Here is a 15,756-nt window from a genome sequence, read left to right as displayed (position 1 = left end):
CTTAAGCCTTCTACCTTTGAAAATAGAAGCTACCAGAGTTGATTTAGATTAGGAAGGTGAAGTGAATTTGGGAATCAATAAGTTGAAAAAAAACACTATGGTAAAGATGGTGCCATCTTTGAAAAAGCCAACTATATTTAGAAAACACCTCGGTTTGCTCTAATGCGTATGATATAAAAATAACTGTTTTTTTTTTTAACGGTGTTTTTCTTTAAAACTATGAGCGAAAGCTTAAAAGCCCGCGAAATGTTATTAGGTAAAAGTTGCCTCGTTTTGAGCAACAGTCATAGAAAAAGACCCGATATAGAGTCATATATAGTATTTTCATAAAACGATTGAACATTTATGCAAATATTGACGTCTTCACAACTGGTTTGTTAACCTTTTTTGTGTGCGCGCGCATAAAATTTGGGGAATCACGGCCATTTCGTTCTGAGATAGCAAAATCATTGCATTGGAGTCTATCCGGATTCCTTTAATGGACCTATTAATAACAATAATAGAATAACGGGTTAATTGCAAGGGAATGATGGACAATTTTCATAGCGAAATAGCTGAAAGAGGAAAACATACGCGTTGAGAGCTCTTTTTTATACGGGCTGAATTTCTGCTATGGGCAATACGGGATTGGCTTACCTAAATAACTGAAATATACTGAAAATGACTAGAACAATGTATGCAATCCACTGAAAAGACGTGACAGAACAGCTGTACAAACAAAAACAAGAGGTGACCCTGTGAGTTGCAATGCGATGCAATGGAGAAGCAAAAAGGTCTAGGGTAGCACATTAGGCTCGTGTTAAGGCCAAACAGATTTCAATTCGCTTCAGGCTCGATTGGAATATGTAAAAGAACAGTGTCACTTAGGGTCTTATCCAGTGCACAGGTTGTGCTGGACAGAAAGCAACGAACAAGTATCTAAGCGTAAGAGTACACAGCTACTAAAGACGGGCGGATGTCTGCTGCCGAGCTGCCGGAAAAATCAAGGATCGGCAATCACTTTTACCCAATATATATATATATATTGATTTTAATTCGAGGAAACTTATTCGGCGGCCATAACTGACTTTGAAGTAACAAAAGAAAATGAGCTACTTGTTTCTTGCTGTCGATGTTCTTGGCGTCATCCCTTGGGTTCGGCGTGTTTTGTAATAACGCACAGGGAAGTACATCTCGCCTCTATTAACCCCTCAGCGAACAATCACTCCGTAAGAACGCTAGTTATCCCTGCCAAAGTGGTGGTTAACAGTGGTTATATGTCATTCGGTCTGATTGAATCACAGGTACGTTTTTGTTGCGAAGAGTGCGGTCACGGCTGGACATCGATGAAAGGTCGGGTGGCTTTCTGGTTTGCCCAGGCCGCTGGGACAGCCGGCGCAGGCGTTGTCGCCTTTCGTCTATACGGCCAACAGTGTGAGCGGTGCAAAAGTGGCCGCTTTCAAGACGCTATGTGGTATCCTGAAGAAGTAGTCAAGGTACTTTTCTGTTCGATATGTTCCTACAAATATCCAGTCAGTCAATCGTTTATAGGCTTGACTGAGTATATTGCACACTTACCCGCCCCATCAACAACTTACTAGCAATGTACTAGTTATATCGGACGCAGAGTTCGCTTTGTAAGGAATGCGTATATATAGGAGAAGCAGTACATTTCTGATCAATTAGCATCAAATAATTTTGCAAAAAAAGTACGAAACGAATATTAGTCCTTGTTTGCTATGTTCAACTAAGTACCAGTCTCTCTAAACTTGCAACTGTGTTCAATAGGTGTTAATGAACCTCTACAACCGTGTAGGTCAAACCTATTACGGATTCTTCGAGCCGCCTATCCAAAAGGCGCGACGCACTGGAAAACCTCGAACACCTCATAATGTACAACTATGCCAGGCGTGTCACGATGGGGTGTGCACTAACGAACACAAAACGTCCCCACAAGCGAAACTGTTGTCCTGATTCTGAAAGCAGTACTCAGCCGAGCAGAGTTCTCTACTTCGGAGACTTTGGCGTTATATTTTCAGCAACGTCATGGCTTACTATAATGTCATTTGGTGCTGCACCTATCTAGATTGTGTGACTATATCAAATACCGATACGATATAGGCTTTATACAAATGAAAATAGATACTATTTATAATAATAGAAAGTAATAATAATAATAATGCTAAATAAGCGATTCAGCAAGTTGCACGTTCACAATGATGACGTTGTTTCGCATAATTTTACCAAATTCACTTGTCAAATAATCGCATTTCTTTTTAACTTAAACCTTGTAAGCGTCCCTCGACGAGAACAACCCGACGTTAAGGAATGAGCGGACAACTTTTAAGAGGCATCGATTGGTTCTTAGCGGAACTTGTTTGGTGACGCTACAGGCTTTCATTTTGCCTATAAGCAAATTTGAAGACTCTCAGGTCTGCAATTTCCGTTCTCTTTTTGCTGGCAAATCTGAGGAGATGATTACATAAGGTACGAGACAAGCGTTTTTATAAAAACAAAAACGTTATCAATGGCCTATTTAGCGCCATAATCTCTGAAAAATCACTTTTGTAAAATCCTGTATTACTGTCCGGCCGCCATTTTTCAAGACCACACCCAACTGAGAGCGTAGCCACTTACAGGAGATAATCGCTATGTTTTATCGCTATTTACACCCAGACTTACATAAATCGAAACGAATTATCGTGCGGAAAGCTTCCCAGTAAGTGTTTTACGAGTGCGCGTGCTCCGCAATCAAATTTGCCCTTGAAACATTAATTACCTTCGTCTAAGTATGGTTCAACTCGATCAAACGATAATATAATCGAACTTGAATGATAGTAGATGCTTGTAGTGCACAATGTAACTTTTTTTCTAACTAGAGAAGGTAACGTGAATTGAACTTGTTACGCACGATTAATATCCAGCTATGGATGGATGATACGAGCTTTTACAGCCATTATCACTATAATTTATCATCAATTCAATAGTTCGTCAGGACTAGCTTATTCAAGATCTACGAACATGTAGCGCCAAACTAAATTCAGACAGTGGTTTTAGTAATAAATAAATAATGTAAAACCAAGTGGGATTATTTATACATTTGGCCTGCCTAAGATCGTCTACTGTTTATAGTGCTTAAACGAGCGTAAATCAAATTAGCGCTTTCAGAGAAAACCCAGTCGTGAAAGGATTTACTGGGCCGTTAGAATCATTGAATTGCTAGTTGTACCTACTCTCATCTCCGAATCATTATACTTCGCTCTGTTACAAGCCCTATCAAACCATCTCACACGTAAACATGTTAAAAGGCTAATTGTCACATGATTGACCGTTTCGCGCAGCCCCGGACAGAATCATGCACAGGGCTGACTAGATCGATTCATCCTTGTATGATACAAGATCCCAGGAAGGCCAGACGCTGTGTGAATCAGTTTAAATGGACGAAATCTAGCCCAGAGTTGTTGTGACTGCCAACCCACGTAAAAGAGCACTGTTACCCAACCAGTGGTGACGCCAATGTGATTCGATCTTCTTTGCGGGTTCATCATTATCACAGACGCGTGCACAATTTTGTGTGTTTGCCATCTGGTTATTCTATTGTGTCGCCCCTTCTCCATTCCCTCTCAAGCTCAGAAAACGGCATTAACATCACACAGTACAAAGTACTGATTTGTATTTACTTCGCAAGGACGTCCTAAAATGACATTAGCGGGACTGACATAAATAACGCGTGTGTAGCTTCTGTTTTTTTGCCGTTGCTTCTATGGTCACGTTAGTGAGTGTATATGGGGACGAATAAACGAGCATTGTCATTACAAGTACATTTCACTAATAACAACTAGGTAAGGATACATTGAATGCCATTTGCATAGCGATGCAGGCGGCTCAAGCGTATCTCACCTCATATCAACTAGCAAAGCTTTGTAATTTGCCAGAAACATATCGTCACTTCGTGCGCTATAACACCAAATGTAAAAATGTAAATACGTCGAACAGATGCTCGGCGTCGTTGGCCTAATAATTAACGAGACAGCGTCATATAGAGCACGAGCTGTACTAACACGATTTAATAAATTAGATTAATAAATAGTGACAAAGATAATACGATAAAATGTTGTTATTAAGTAAGAATGATAACAAATCTTAGGATTGTTAGCTCGTCACGGCCGGTCTATTTGTGTTGCACTTCTCCCGCAAGTTTACCTCTAACGGTAAACTTAGATGATTCATTGAATACTTTTTACAAAGTAACTTTTTATGATGCAAGCTTCTTTTCTGTCGTTTGTTTCCCTTCCGACTTATATCCGAAAAATAGAAATTAGCCATACATACGGAAACTGAACAATGTAATATGCATAATTGTCACTATCTCATACGACTAGCTATACAACCTTGTGAAAAAGTCTTTACATGTCGAATCTGTCGTACGAGATCGTCAAAAGCTAAACCGAAAAGGTGTCGCTTCATCATTACACTCACTGGCAATTTCTGTAATTTGTACACTCGCCGTTTCAATATCTCTAGCTCCCGTTTTCCCGACAACTTGGAGATATGGTTCGGGGTCATGACCCAATGATGCCGAAGGGGGTTCCAGGCGTAACTCCATTTCTTAACTAACTTTCGTTCTCAGAATTTCTTTCATTGTCTACGAGACTTTTCAAGCGGCTGCAGAAGCTTTGCGATAGTAGGGGAATCCGGTGACACTTCGAGAGGGGTATGCTTCTGCCATGATAGCGGCTTCTGGGCCCGTAGGGGCAGTGGAGTGAAAGAAAACGTCAGCAGGCGAGTTGGACTCGGTACCCAATTCATTCGTTTCAATAGCAGCTCGAAAGCCGCCCTCGTCGGCAACATATCTGTAAGCATTTGAACGGTACAGCCACTATATTAAACGAGCATTGTATAGTAGTAAGACAACAGACGCCTTGTTTGAGCAAAGAGGCAGAACCATATCCAGTAGTTCTAAATTGGGTACTGAGAGCATACCTTTCATTGGTTAAAGTCAACAAGTAGATTTGGAATGCATCCTTAGCCTGAAGTTAAATACAACAATAAGGCGGTTCATGGACACAGGATAGATGTAAATGCAAAAGCTCACTAACGTAATAACTGTCGAATTTTAGGTTTTGCACAGCCGTTAAGGATTGCTTTAGATAGTCCTCTTCAACTCGAAACAAAGCGTACCTATTCCGGGTTTTGAACCTCACATGCCCTTATGTTTGATAAGAAAACACGTAGGTACCGTACTATATTATGGGGACCCACTAACTTGACTATTCGCCGACGTCCATCAGCAATGTTGATCGTGTACGAGCCCTGGCGGCGATTGGCCCCGTCAGCTGTTTCTTCGTGGCTGTGAGCACCCTCCTCGGTGACGGTTGTGTAGGCAAAATGATAAGGCTGAGGGGGGTATGCAAATTTGGCATGCGCTGCGACTACTGGAACGGCCACGGGAACGTGGGAGACCTGCACTGGTGCTGTTGAGACGTGGGCAATCTGTACAGGCACGGGTACTGCTGCCACTTGAGTAACCCGACTTACGGGAGTAACTACTTGGGTCGCGGGGACGGCAATCGTGGTGATCTGAGCCCACTACATCAAAAAATGAAACCACTGAGTTACGCGATTTAACGCGCAGCGTTACCAATCAATCGTTCATTCGCACTCGTTTTTGATCAGATAGACCCTCCAAGTGATGTCGCAGACTGCGTGTATTTAGCGGCGCATTATCAAGCCCTGTTATTCTACAAGAGCTATGTATACATACATATAGAGTTTATTCGATTTAGCATTAGGTAATCAGTATGCTGGTACCTTGAACACAACCCATAATGAATGACGTATTGTTCAAATTTGCTTAATTTAATAAATTTATTCACAAATAAACTTGCTAAGTGGACTGGTTAGCTGTGGCAGTAGGTAGAAACCCTTCTCGAGTTAGAATTCGTTACAGATAGATAGGAGTACATACACAAAAGAAAACAAAACCACAGGAATTTACACTTGTTAGTGATAGAAGGCAATATTATATTAACCGAAAATGCATATTATCGTTTGGCAATCGTATAATGAGTGGCCGTGAGGGATACAATATTGTTAACTCAAAGTAAACTCTTGCAAACAGGATTGAAAAATTCCAAAACATCACTGGTCAACAAGTTAAGTAGAAAAAGCGTCCCACGGATACAATTATCCATTGGAGTCCCAAAACAGCATAACGGTAACCCTCAGTATTTCTCGTAAAAGGCGTTCTATTTTTTTTTAGACATCGGTTTAATGCATATTGGCGCTGCGCGCGATATCTACACAATACGACACTGTAACACTCACAGCTGCCATGGCGGTGATGACGAACACGAAAAGGACACGCATTGTGTATCTGTCAGCAAATATCTCCTTCCAGAAAAATAAAAACGAAGGTAAAGCTGCTGACTGTACTGGAAATTCAATAAAGTTGAGGGACAGACAAATGAGCAGGTATCGATGTATCAGCTTAACAACAGATAGCTTCTCGTACACTGCGCATCCCAAATGCCAAGTGCTAGATGTTACCAGATATCGCCAGCTTTTTAGTGGATCTCGCCTGGCCTTGACGCCCTCGCGAAAGACCCTCGTATCATGGAGCAACTCGACAGCGCACGCCCATATTGATTTCGGGGTCCACCGTAACCGCACGCCTGCAAGGGCACCCCGCTTAAAAGTGTGCATATCTAAAATAATATAATCGCGCAATGCACCAAGCTTCACTCTCCATTTCAGATCAGGACATACTTGGAGAGGAAGACCAGAGACGAAAAAGAAATCAGCTTATAGCGATCCAGCCAAATGCCATTAGTCACAGTTCATTTTTTGAACAACAACAACAACGATAACGGCAGCGGCGTTTAAAGCGCCGCCGCCGCCGACGACGACGGCGGCAGCGGTGAATGTAGCGGCAATACCGGCTATGAGGGCGACGACGACAACTCATTGCTTCGTTGGTTTCGCTTAAAAACGGTCAAGCACAGTGCCTGTGAGGACCAATATGGCCACACACATATATTAACGCACGTAGCAAATACGTGAAGGCAATGACATTTAATTAACTATGCAAATGTTGCTGTCAATGGAAAAACAATAGCAGCGATGTAATAATCTTAATAAAGATAGCATGTCACTAGTGTTTGACCCAGCGATAACGGACGAGTCCAACGAATGCCACAATAACAGGAGAAGTAAGTACATATAAGAGGTGCTTGAATCACGAGTCGATTACCATAAATATATTATAAACTTACTGATTTATTGACCAATTAAACATGCTGTCCGTTGTGCCGGCTTGCCGCGTGTCAGTTATCAATAAACAGGGGCGGTCATAAAAGAACGCGTTGTTGGACTCCACTCAATGTTCCGCATTATCGCTACCACAATTGTTTTAGCCGCCGTGAGTTGGTAAGTATACGCTAGTGTCGGCGCTGGCGCTTATCGATGTTCATTATCATGCTTACGTGCTAACCCTCCACTATCGCACGTACGCTGAGACGGATCGCAGCAGAAGCAGGTCTTATAGCGGCAATCAAGACATGTCACATTTAGTGGTCACGTCCTAACCTCCAAAGTCAAATCTCTGCGGAAGTAATCAACGAAAGAAGGCCGATTCAACCTGGTGAAAGATCCAAATTTAATTAATTAGTAGTTGATACAGATTGTAGTCTCTTTTCGTCTGGCACTTTTTTCCAAACAGTAATTTCTGTCGGGAACTGACTGCTGATATCGTCGCTTTCGTGGTGGGTGCTCTCGCCTGCATTGCCTCCAATATAAATCGCTGATTCGACTATCGTTCGCAAGCTTTCCGCTTACTTCGTCGTTAAGGGCGATTGTAGTATTTTACTCATCATGTAAATCATCATTGTTATCAATACCATTTAGGTAGGGGCGCTGGGGGAAAGTGGGCGGTACCGCTGATAGAAATGTTTCAATGTTAAGAACATGGCAACCGTCGAAGCGAAGGCAGCTGGCGCTACGCTGCAAAACAACAAGTCCAATGAAAAAAACAGGGTAAACAGAAATCAGTACTCAGCGTGTCGTCCAATCGGGGCCCGTGTGCACGTACGTCATCAGGCAGGTGTATTTAAATTAGCTAACTGCGGACTAGCTTGTACCTTGAAAAATCTACTGACTCAATTAATATTCTACCTCTGTCTGTTAACCCTTTCGATATTTTTACAGTGTCGTTGAGCGTCGCACATTGTCGCTAACGTATCTATTGAACGATATATAGCTTAATATCTACCAGTCAATTAATTCGTGCTTGTTTTTCTTGTTGGTTTATTTTTAGCGTATTGACGGTTGGTGACCCACCACTGTAAGAAGGAAATGGGCACTTCATCTTGAAACAAACTTCATGATTAGTGACAGCTGATCGAGCGAGGCTATTGAGGTTTGTTATTCGTAACAATTTAATACCAAGCATTGAAACTATTAGGACCAAGCTTCTCAGTTGAATGAAAATGACAACGTTGAAGCGGTTATTTTGTCACTGGGATTTCGCTTGCCTAAGCACTTTATCGGCGCAAACTAGGGATATCATAGAATAGAGCTCAATTAGTTTCTCCCACGAGCGATGAGGCTAGCTAACGAAACGAAGGCGTATTGGTAATGTTTTCTTCAGTCAGCTGTTCAGCTAGGGAGACGTGGTCCTAAAAAGTGTAGAAAAAACAAGGGCACTTAAACATATAAATAAAAAAAAACGTACACAATAGGTAGATATGCGCTCGGCAGGCAACGGATTGCTACTTGCAAAATTTATAACGAACTTGGGTTCGTAAACATTAGCCTAAACAGGTTGGCTGGAAGCATAGACCGCATATTGTCATGCTTGCAGCATATCTTCGTTATTGGTGTCTAGATTCTTATGGGTTTTTATAATCAACTTGATTAGATTAACCAGGTTAAATGAAATGGAAGATATTGGCTTTCAGCTATTTATCGCATAGTCAAAACTCAGGAAAGATTTAAGCTCTTACGTACATTTACCTTAAACTGCATTTAACGCGAATTCAACTGCAAAATATATCTCAAAACACAAAACAAAACATTATTACAAAAGCTGACAGTCGCAACTCGAATCAAAATCATCTCAACTTCTGAGAGTTATTCCATTATGACCCACTTATTTACTTGAGGCGCAAAGTTTTCATACGAGCACACTGAACTCCTAAATGACATTATCGTGATTATAAGTTGAGGGTTCGTGGCATTAGAGCTATTTGATTGCATTGTATGGAAACAATGCATGCGCCAATTCATACAAGGTAGGTAGGAAACAATTATATCCAGTGCACAAATAACGGACGGGTCTAAGGACAATACTCACAGTCGAGATAGTGGATCAGTGTTTGATGCTTTGAAACGAATGCAGCTTCTAATGCGAAAAATATATAATTTAACGATAATTATATTATTTGATTAAGTTATTATCCGTGGCTGATGTAAGCACGTTCTTTGGTCAAGAAGAAGGCAAGGATCTTAATATAGATATGAAATTTTCGGGGTCTGAGAACACACTGATTACATACACTATTCCATGGGTAGCTATAGTGAAGATTTATAATAAAAGAATCCATGATCTATGTTTGACTTAAGCAAACAGTTCATGGATTCGCTTTCGTTTAAAGCTCTACACACACGACGAAATATTTGCAGGCCATTGTGTTTACTGCAGTTTTTTCGCGTGCAATTTTGCAACTGGTTTCCACATTTATTTACTTTTTCTTTTTAAAGGGGTTTGAGTAGTGCCGGTCACGCAAGATTAGCCCCCAGAGCAACGTCTACCTAACGTGACCAATAAGTGTGGGTCTCAACAACGACGAGTGAATTATGTTTTAATGAGAGCACTAATTCAGTTTTTTTTTTTATCTTACACGCCACTGTAACAACTTGGTCCTTCAATTTTCTTGTATAGAGTAGAAAGGGCGACTGAATAACCCGGGTCATCTCTGTTAGGTTTTTACCCCCGCCAAACAACTATTTTTCGAAGATTTAGCTTAGAGCATAGCTGTACACAGCCCATGTAAACAAAGAAAGCTAACAATCACTTGGAAACTAACAAACGCACAAAATACCTAAAACAACTAATTAGACATGTCACAAACTTTTCTAATTAAGTGACAAAATCATTGGTTATAGTGCCTTATTAAGTGTGAAATTTATTAAGATTTGTATTACATTTATTACACAATGCTCCCATAAGGAAACATGCACACAGATATGCATCGCAGTCAGTGATGTTTTCATCTTTCCTTAAATTACATCGCAATTTTTCTGTGATACTTCTCTACAGATACCACTGGTAGATGTCGCACACGATACATACAACACGTCCTCATCCATCCGCAAGTACTCCTAATCATCTTAGTCTCTAACTCCACAGGTCCCTCGCTCCTATTTAACACAGTTCAAACGTCCCAATTTGTCACTCACTCATTTTCGTGCACTGTCAACATCGTTAAAAAACCTTAATTATATAAAACAATAATTTGCTCACGTTTTCCCTATCTTGGTCAAGCGCCAACCTTATTCAACGTCGTTCGCATGCCGTCGTCGTCGCAAACGATGAGCGGTTTCCATCCCAGGCGACCTCCTGAGAGATGACAACCTCCAATCTCTCCTTTTTACTTAAAGTCCAAGCCTTTCCAAAAATATCACGTGTTCGACATTTTCACTTACTTAGTAGCAGGCCATTTTTCTCAGTCTTGGGTGAATTGTCTAATATGAGCAAGTCGAAAGTAATACGGCGCACCCCATCCTTCTAAGTATATATCGCTTGACACTATGAACCGGACATTGGCAATCAAGTTAGTGCTAACTAGCTGTGCCGTTTCCGTTGTGTATTTCCAGCTCTGCAACCACGCGTGTTCTTCAACTCTGTCACCTCGTCTGATTCTCTCATTTTTTCCAGCCCAACAGAGCTGCTATGACTGGTCCGGACACGTACGTTGAGCTCAGTCGTGAAACAGAGATCGATCAAGCTGATTCTCGTCAGGCCAAACGGCCTTAACAAAAGCGGTTTCAGGCGGGCCCTTCAATCCACTGAAGTTCAAGAAATTCGAAGCAGTATCGATATAGACTTTTCATGTCATTAACGTTAACCGATCCGAATTCGATTTTCTCATGTGTTGTCTTTATTTTTTCTTTTTCAGTAGATCATCTACATGCGACTGATTTCTTGCTTCTACTTGTTTCTGACGTTAGTTCTATTTGTAGAGTGAACACCTGCATATACCAATGATTTATACCTGTTGGTAATTAGCCGAATAGTCTTTCTTTTATATACGAGTTGTTTGTTCCTGCTTACCACTTTTTCCTTTTGTTCTACGTCGTGTCATATGTAATATAATTATGCGTTTTTCGGCTTCCGCTGCTTTGGGCTGTTAGGTTTCGATCCACCCTGCTTTAGAACGCTTTGCGGAAGCCAAGCATAGTCAACGTCACCATCCTTGGTTCCAGTCTCAGTTCTGCCTGCGCCCTTTTTGCTGCTTGACATGCACTGCGCAAGGAGGAACAAACCTAACACAACACAGCTTGCTAGGAAAACATACAAGAAGAAAGTCTCTGCGTCAAATGTAACCTCGGGCTCTTCAACTGTCAACGTCGAGTTGAAGACGGCTTGACGATAGTGGCGCCCACCGATGTCATGATAGGTCAGTGACACCTCAAGACCAACCGGCATCCCACTCAAGACATTATCCACATGGAACTGATAAAAGAGCGAAGCTTCTTGGCCTTCTGACAACTTGCGAGAATAGTCAATTACTGAGAGATTTTGGATGACAGAGTTATAGTCGCCGGCGAGACGAAACGACGCGTGCAGCGTATCGAGAAACAGATCGTCAGAAGCACGATTAATGAATCCTACGAGTATCTGTAAAGAGCAGTCAGGAAAAACGAAAAAAAAAGGATTGTTTGGAGTACGATTTTTGATATCGAATCCGGATCAATCCCACAACAGGTATGGATTTAGATTTCATTCTAATAGTTATTTTTTTTTATTTAGCGAGACAGCATAATGAGCCATCTGCGTGTTTGAAATTTGCCAACATTATACACAGTTATAAATGATCGACTTGATTCAAGGCACAGTAAAGCACAACAACTTGAATCACTAGGCAACATTACCTGAGCATCCTGGCCTGAAATAAGGCGCACTCCTCCGGGTTTTGTAAACAGAACATGCGTATCGGCCCCGGGATGCTTTTCCAAGAGCGGATCTGCTGGCAACACGTCCTCAATTGTCTCAACCTGCTCGGCCTTTGAAACAATTTATGAAAGGTACGCATGTTGGTATCAATTAAATATGCATAAAAACTATACTAGTACCACTAATATATAAAAACTATATTATACAAAATTGAGGTCTCATACTTGAATAATCAGCTTTCAATCAAATATTAGATTGAAGGCTGGTATCTGTTTATAAAATCCAAAGAAATATACCAGTGTCTATTTACAAAAATAGATAAAGTAAACCGGCCAACTTGATATTTAACCTATCATTGTGTAACATCGATACCTTTATGCGCGGCAAACGAAATCCGGAAGTAAGGCGCCAAAAAGTAAGCAAAACTTTGGCGCAGTCTTAGGTCATATCTACTTGCAAAATCACTATGTAAATGGCCTTTGCTCATTTAACTCGTCCGACATTCTGTTTATAGTCGATAGAAGGCACCGTATTTGAAAAAAATTAATCAACAGAAGGTATTCAACATAAGTTCGAACTTACAAAAACGATGCCGATTAACGTTATATTATCGCCGCTCAATGACTTCAGTGTTTATTGCCCTACAAAGTGCCAAGAGAAGGAAACTTTGCGGATGCCATGTAATTAACACTCCCGGTTATTTACATTTTTCACTAATACCGCTAGCTACATACTGTTAACAAAAACTGTTCAAGACACTACATAACTTTTATTCCCGATTATTTTCGTGCGTTAGTAAAAACTAGTCAAGAAGGGCCAATTTGCTGCAGCTGTCTTTTTTTTTTATGAAACAAAATTATTATCATAATAATGGACTTATTGGTTTTAAATCAAGAACAGCACGGTATTATTGGATATACCTATTTTAAAAAGCAAATGTGTTAGTTCTCATTTACTAAAAGTGAGCGGCACATTTAATCTTTCAGTGTGTGTGTGTGTGTGTGTTTCTCGTTGAAAAATACTTTCTTAACACACATACTTTATACACTTGGATCGTAAACTGCATAAGATCAGCACAATCATATCTTTTATCTTGGTCTCGCTTAGAGACTAGGCAACGTGGCCAGGTAGCTGGTTTACCATGTCCCCAATGCACTACGGGACGCAGCGGATGGCCGGTTATTGCTGCTGTCGATCGACTGATCAGAATATATCGTGAGGGGAGTTGGTTTTCTATCGTTCGCTAGCAGCAAAATTTCGGACAGCAGATAAATAATGGTCATAGGAGCCATCTCTAGTTTTAACTTAACAACATACAAAATTAGCGCTCAGAAATTAACTCAAATTCACTGTCTCCCCCCGGTACGGAGAAGAACTTCCATCCATCAACCACAGGTGAGATTCCCGTACTCGCTTTACTTACGGATTCATCATCTGTGGCGCGAACAGCTGCCACTGCCAGAGCGGCTAGTAGCAGATGAAGAAACTTCATTGCCTCAAAAAATTAATAGCTATAACAACAAAATTTTGCGAAGAACTAATTGCACCGTTTACACTTCACTTGTTCAGGTCGAATGCTGCTCGTTTCCTATGGAATATCACAGCCGTCTGCCAACGTTAGCGGGCAGATACAATGGGTACCTCGCAGTTATCGTTCGTGCACGGTATTCTTTTATCCGGTGCTGCCAACTTGGCTAATAACATGACCAACTCAACATACGATGAACGCATTGCGGCCGATGAATGCGGGCCGTCAGCCTACTTTTGAAGCCGGGACACATGCTTAGCTGTTCAATGGTAGGATAGAACGATTCCACGCCGAACTTCAAGATCTTATATATTGAGGCCATCCTACATATGAATAATGGTCATAGCCTGACCAGGCACTAAGCTGAGTAGTGACGGTACCCAAATAAAGTGGTAGGTGAGACTCAGGGATCTCTTCGAACTAGTTCACTAAGGAAAGTCTATCAAGAAAACGTTCACTCAACTGTAGAAAAAGATATCAACAATCTGGAGGGTTCAAAGTGTTATTGATAAATTTATTGGAATGTTCAATGGAAGGCAAATGTTTTTATTACACAGTGAGGAAGTACAGGTCACTTCAATTTTAGTGAATACTTGATTGACGTATTCGGAAGGCTGTCTGGTGTGTTTGCCCATTACACTACGCTTTCACAGATTGAAACTTGTTACTTAAAGGCCACCCCATGAGAATAGTCTCTGCCTATATCTTCAGATTTTTTCTTGCCTGTATAGTAAATAGCGGTCATTTTTTTCAGGTTATTATTTGTTTTGTACCAATAGCCACCCAACTGAGGCAATTACTTTCACATACCTGGCAGCACACTTTTAAATGTATGTTTCTTAATCCACGCCTAATCTATTTATTTAATATACGAAAAAGCATTTAATGTGTAGGAGTGAGCATAATCCAAGATACACGAAAGGTAGCAAATTATCATCGTGAGATTTTACATGTAGACTGTATGAGGAGAAACTGTGAATGCACATAGTAACACTCCTGTGTTTTCAACGTTTTAGTTATATCACGGTTTACATTTTGAAATAATAAATAATAAGTTCTAACAATAAGTTTGCGTGTCAATAATAAAGAAATGTAGGTCAACATTGCAAGAATTTTCTTAGGACGGACTGGGCTACTACTTTTCAGTATGCGTATGTTTACAAAGAACGTGTTTTATAAGGCATTGCTATACATATACATACACGTAAACAGAATAGTGCGTTGAAATTGGGAATAATTTTTTACTTCAACGGGCATGCGTTCATCCGTTGCGGCTCGTATATATATATATATATATATATATAGCTTAGTAATTACGTCACCATCGGACATAGGGCATCTCGCCGGCTTATAATCTTAAAGAAATTATTTTGCTTTACTTCGATTGCACGATAATTCAATAAGTGTGTGCACATATTGGTGCTGATAACAGTTTATAATTGTAGATGTAATCTCAGTTTATAGTACTAAATTTTTATAAGGTTTTGAACCACCCCAAATCATAGAGTATAGCTGCCCTATCTTGAGGAGGTGTTATATAACTCATATGGTTTTACTCGTCCAGATTTATTAATTCGAATATTCAATGTTCTATATAGCACGTTACTTTATGTATACATATGAAGTAACGTATACGCGTATATATATATCGTACAGGTGTCGCTGCATGACTGACGAAACCATGACAGAAGCGAAAACAGACCAGATCAAAAATACACAGTACACGTAGCGAAAAAAACTGATCCGCGCTCGCTAATCAAGAAAGCTCATTTCAGACAAGAGGGGCACCCAATAGTCTGATTACCTTCCCGAGCATTTTTTTATAGTGAATATTGCAGCAATATTCACGACAGAAATTATCACTACGACAATATTTCTTGCCCACATGTTTTATGCATGAGGTTGGTCTTTATCAAATGAACCTGTTGGCTATTAACGATAGTGGATACAGCAAACTAGTGCAAAGATGACGTTCTTAATTTGATTGAAGATAATCTTCTAAAAACCTTTGATCAAGTACAGTATCTTGGTTTGTAAATTTTTCGACTCATGTTCATCTCAGCTGTCGCTTATC

General features: G+C 40.5%; 3 protein-coding genes and 2 long non-coding RNA genes across 7 annotated transcripts in view; 2 read left to right on the top strand and 3 right to left on the bottom strand.

The window, feature by feature from the left end:
- LOC147752691 (uncharacterized) overlaps positions 1–1,046 on the bottom strand; it is a 5,532-nt gene extending 4,486 nt beyond the window's left edge. Inside the window, exon 1 of the long non-coding RNA XR_015313395.1 lies at positions 383–1,046. This is a non-coding gene — a long non-coding RNA (uncharacterized LOC147752691). The remainder of the gene's footprint in view (positions 1–382) is intronic.
- Positions 1–4,083, top strand: part of LOC111266362 (receptor-transporting protein 3) — a 6,768-nt gene extending 2,685 nt beyond the window's left edge. For both annotated transcript variants that reach the window (XM_022843804.2, XM_022843803.2), the window contains exons 3-4: positions 1,284–1,475; positions 1,768–4,083. In XM_022843804.2, the coding sequence (XP_022699539.1) occupies positions 1,284–1,475; positions 1,768–1,953 (378 nt within the window). In that variant the 3' untranslated portion in view covers positions 1,954–4,083. The remainder of the gene's footprint in view (positions 1–1,283; positions 1,476–1,767) is intronic.
- Positions 4,084–4,122: 39 nt separating this feature from the next.
- On the bottom strand, positions 4,123–6,587 carry LOC111266361 (cuticle protein 16.8). Its single transcript, XM_022843802.2, has 3 exons — positions 6,307–6,587; positions 5,246–5,568; positions 4,123–4,832 (listed from the first exon to the last, which is right to left on the bottom strand). Exons 1-3 carry the CDS (start codon positions 6,346–6,348, stop codon positions 4,637–4,639), a joined length of 561 nt encoding a protein of 186 aa, XP_022699537.1. The 5' UTR covers positions 6,349–6,587; the 3' UTR covers positions 4,123–4,636.
- Positions 6,588–10,137: 3,550 nt separating this feature from the next.
- l(1)G0320 (signal sequence receptor subunit 1 l(1)G0320) lies at positions 10,138–13,730 on the bottom strand. Of its 2 annotated transcripts, XR_002684049.2 has the most exons (4): positions 13,578–13,730; positions 12,133–12,264; positions 10,530–11,878; positions 10,138–10,398 (listed from the first exon to the last, which is right to left on the bottom strand). XR_002684049.2 is itself a non-coding variant. In XM_022843801.2 (3 exons), the coding sequence occupies exons 1-3, from the start codon at positions 13,644–13,646 to the stop codon at positions 11,354–11,356; spliced, it is 726 nt and encodes a 241-aa protein (XP_022699536.1). In that variant the 5' UTR covers positions 13,647–13,730; the 3' UTR covers positions 10,138–11,353. The 2 variants fall into 2 exon arrangements, 1 of the variants encoding a protein (XP_022699536.1); XM_022843801.2 differs by having other exon boundaries at positions 10,138–11,878.
- LOC111266360 (uncharacterized) lies at positions 12,167–14,217 on the top strand. The gene is made up of 2 exons (XR_002684050.2): positions 12,167–12,285; positions 13,724–14,217. It is a non-coding gene; the product is annotated as an uncharacterized LOC111266360 (long non-coding RNA).
- Positions 14,218–15,756: the final 1,539 nt, after the last annotated feature.

This window comes from Varroa jacobsoni, unplaced genomic scaffold (genome assembly GCF_002532875.2).
Source record: "Varroa jacobsoni isolate VJ856 unplaced genomic scaffold, vjacob_1.0 scaffold_1076, whole genome shotgun sequence".
Taxonomy (NCBI): domain Eukaryota; kingdom Metazoa; phylum Arthropoda; class Arachnida; order Mesostigmata; family Varroidae; genus Varroa; species Varroa jacobsoni.
This window is presented reverse-complemented; position numbering and strand designations above follow the sequence as displayed.

What these genes read in the sequence shown, in the direction of transcription:
- LOC111266361 (XM_022843802.2), bottom strand. Translation starts at nt 6,348, where the DNA reads ATGCGTGTCCTTTTCGTGTTCGTCATCACCGCCATGGCAGCT. An exon ending in TCATCACCGCCATGGCAGCT is followed by an intron (nt 5,569 to 6,306) that starts GTGAGTGTTACA and finishes TTTTTGATGTAG; the next exon opens with TGGGCTCAGATCACCACGAT. An exon ending in GGACGTCGGCGAATAGTCAA is followed by an intron (nt 4,833 to 5,245) that starts GTTAGTGGGTCC and finishes AAATGCTTACAG; the next exon opens with ATATGTTGCCGACGAGGGCG.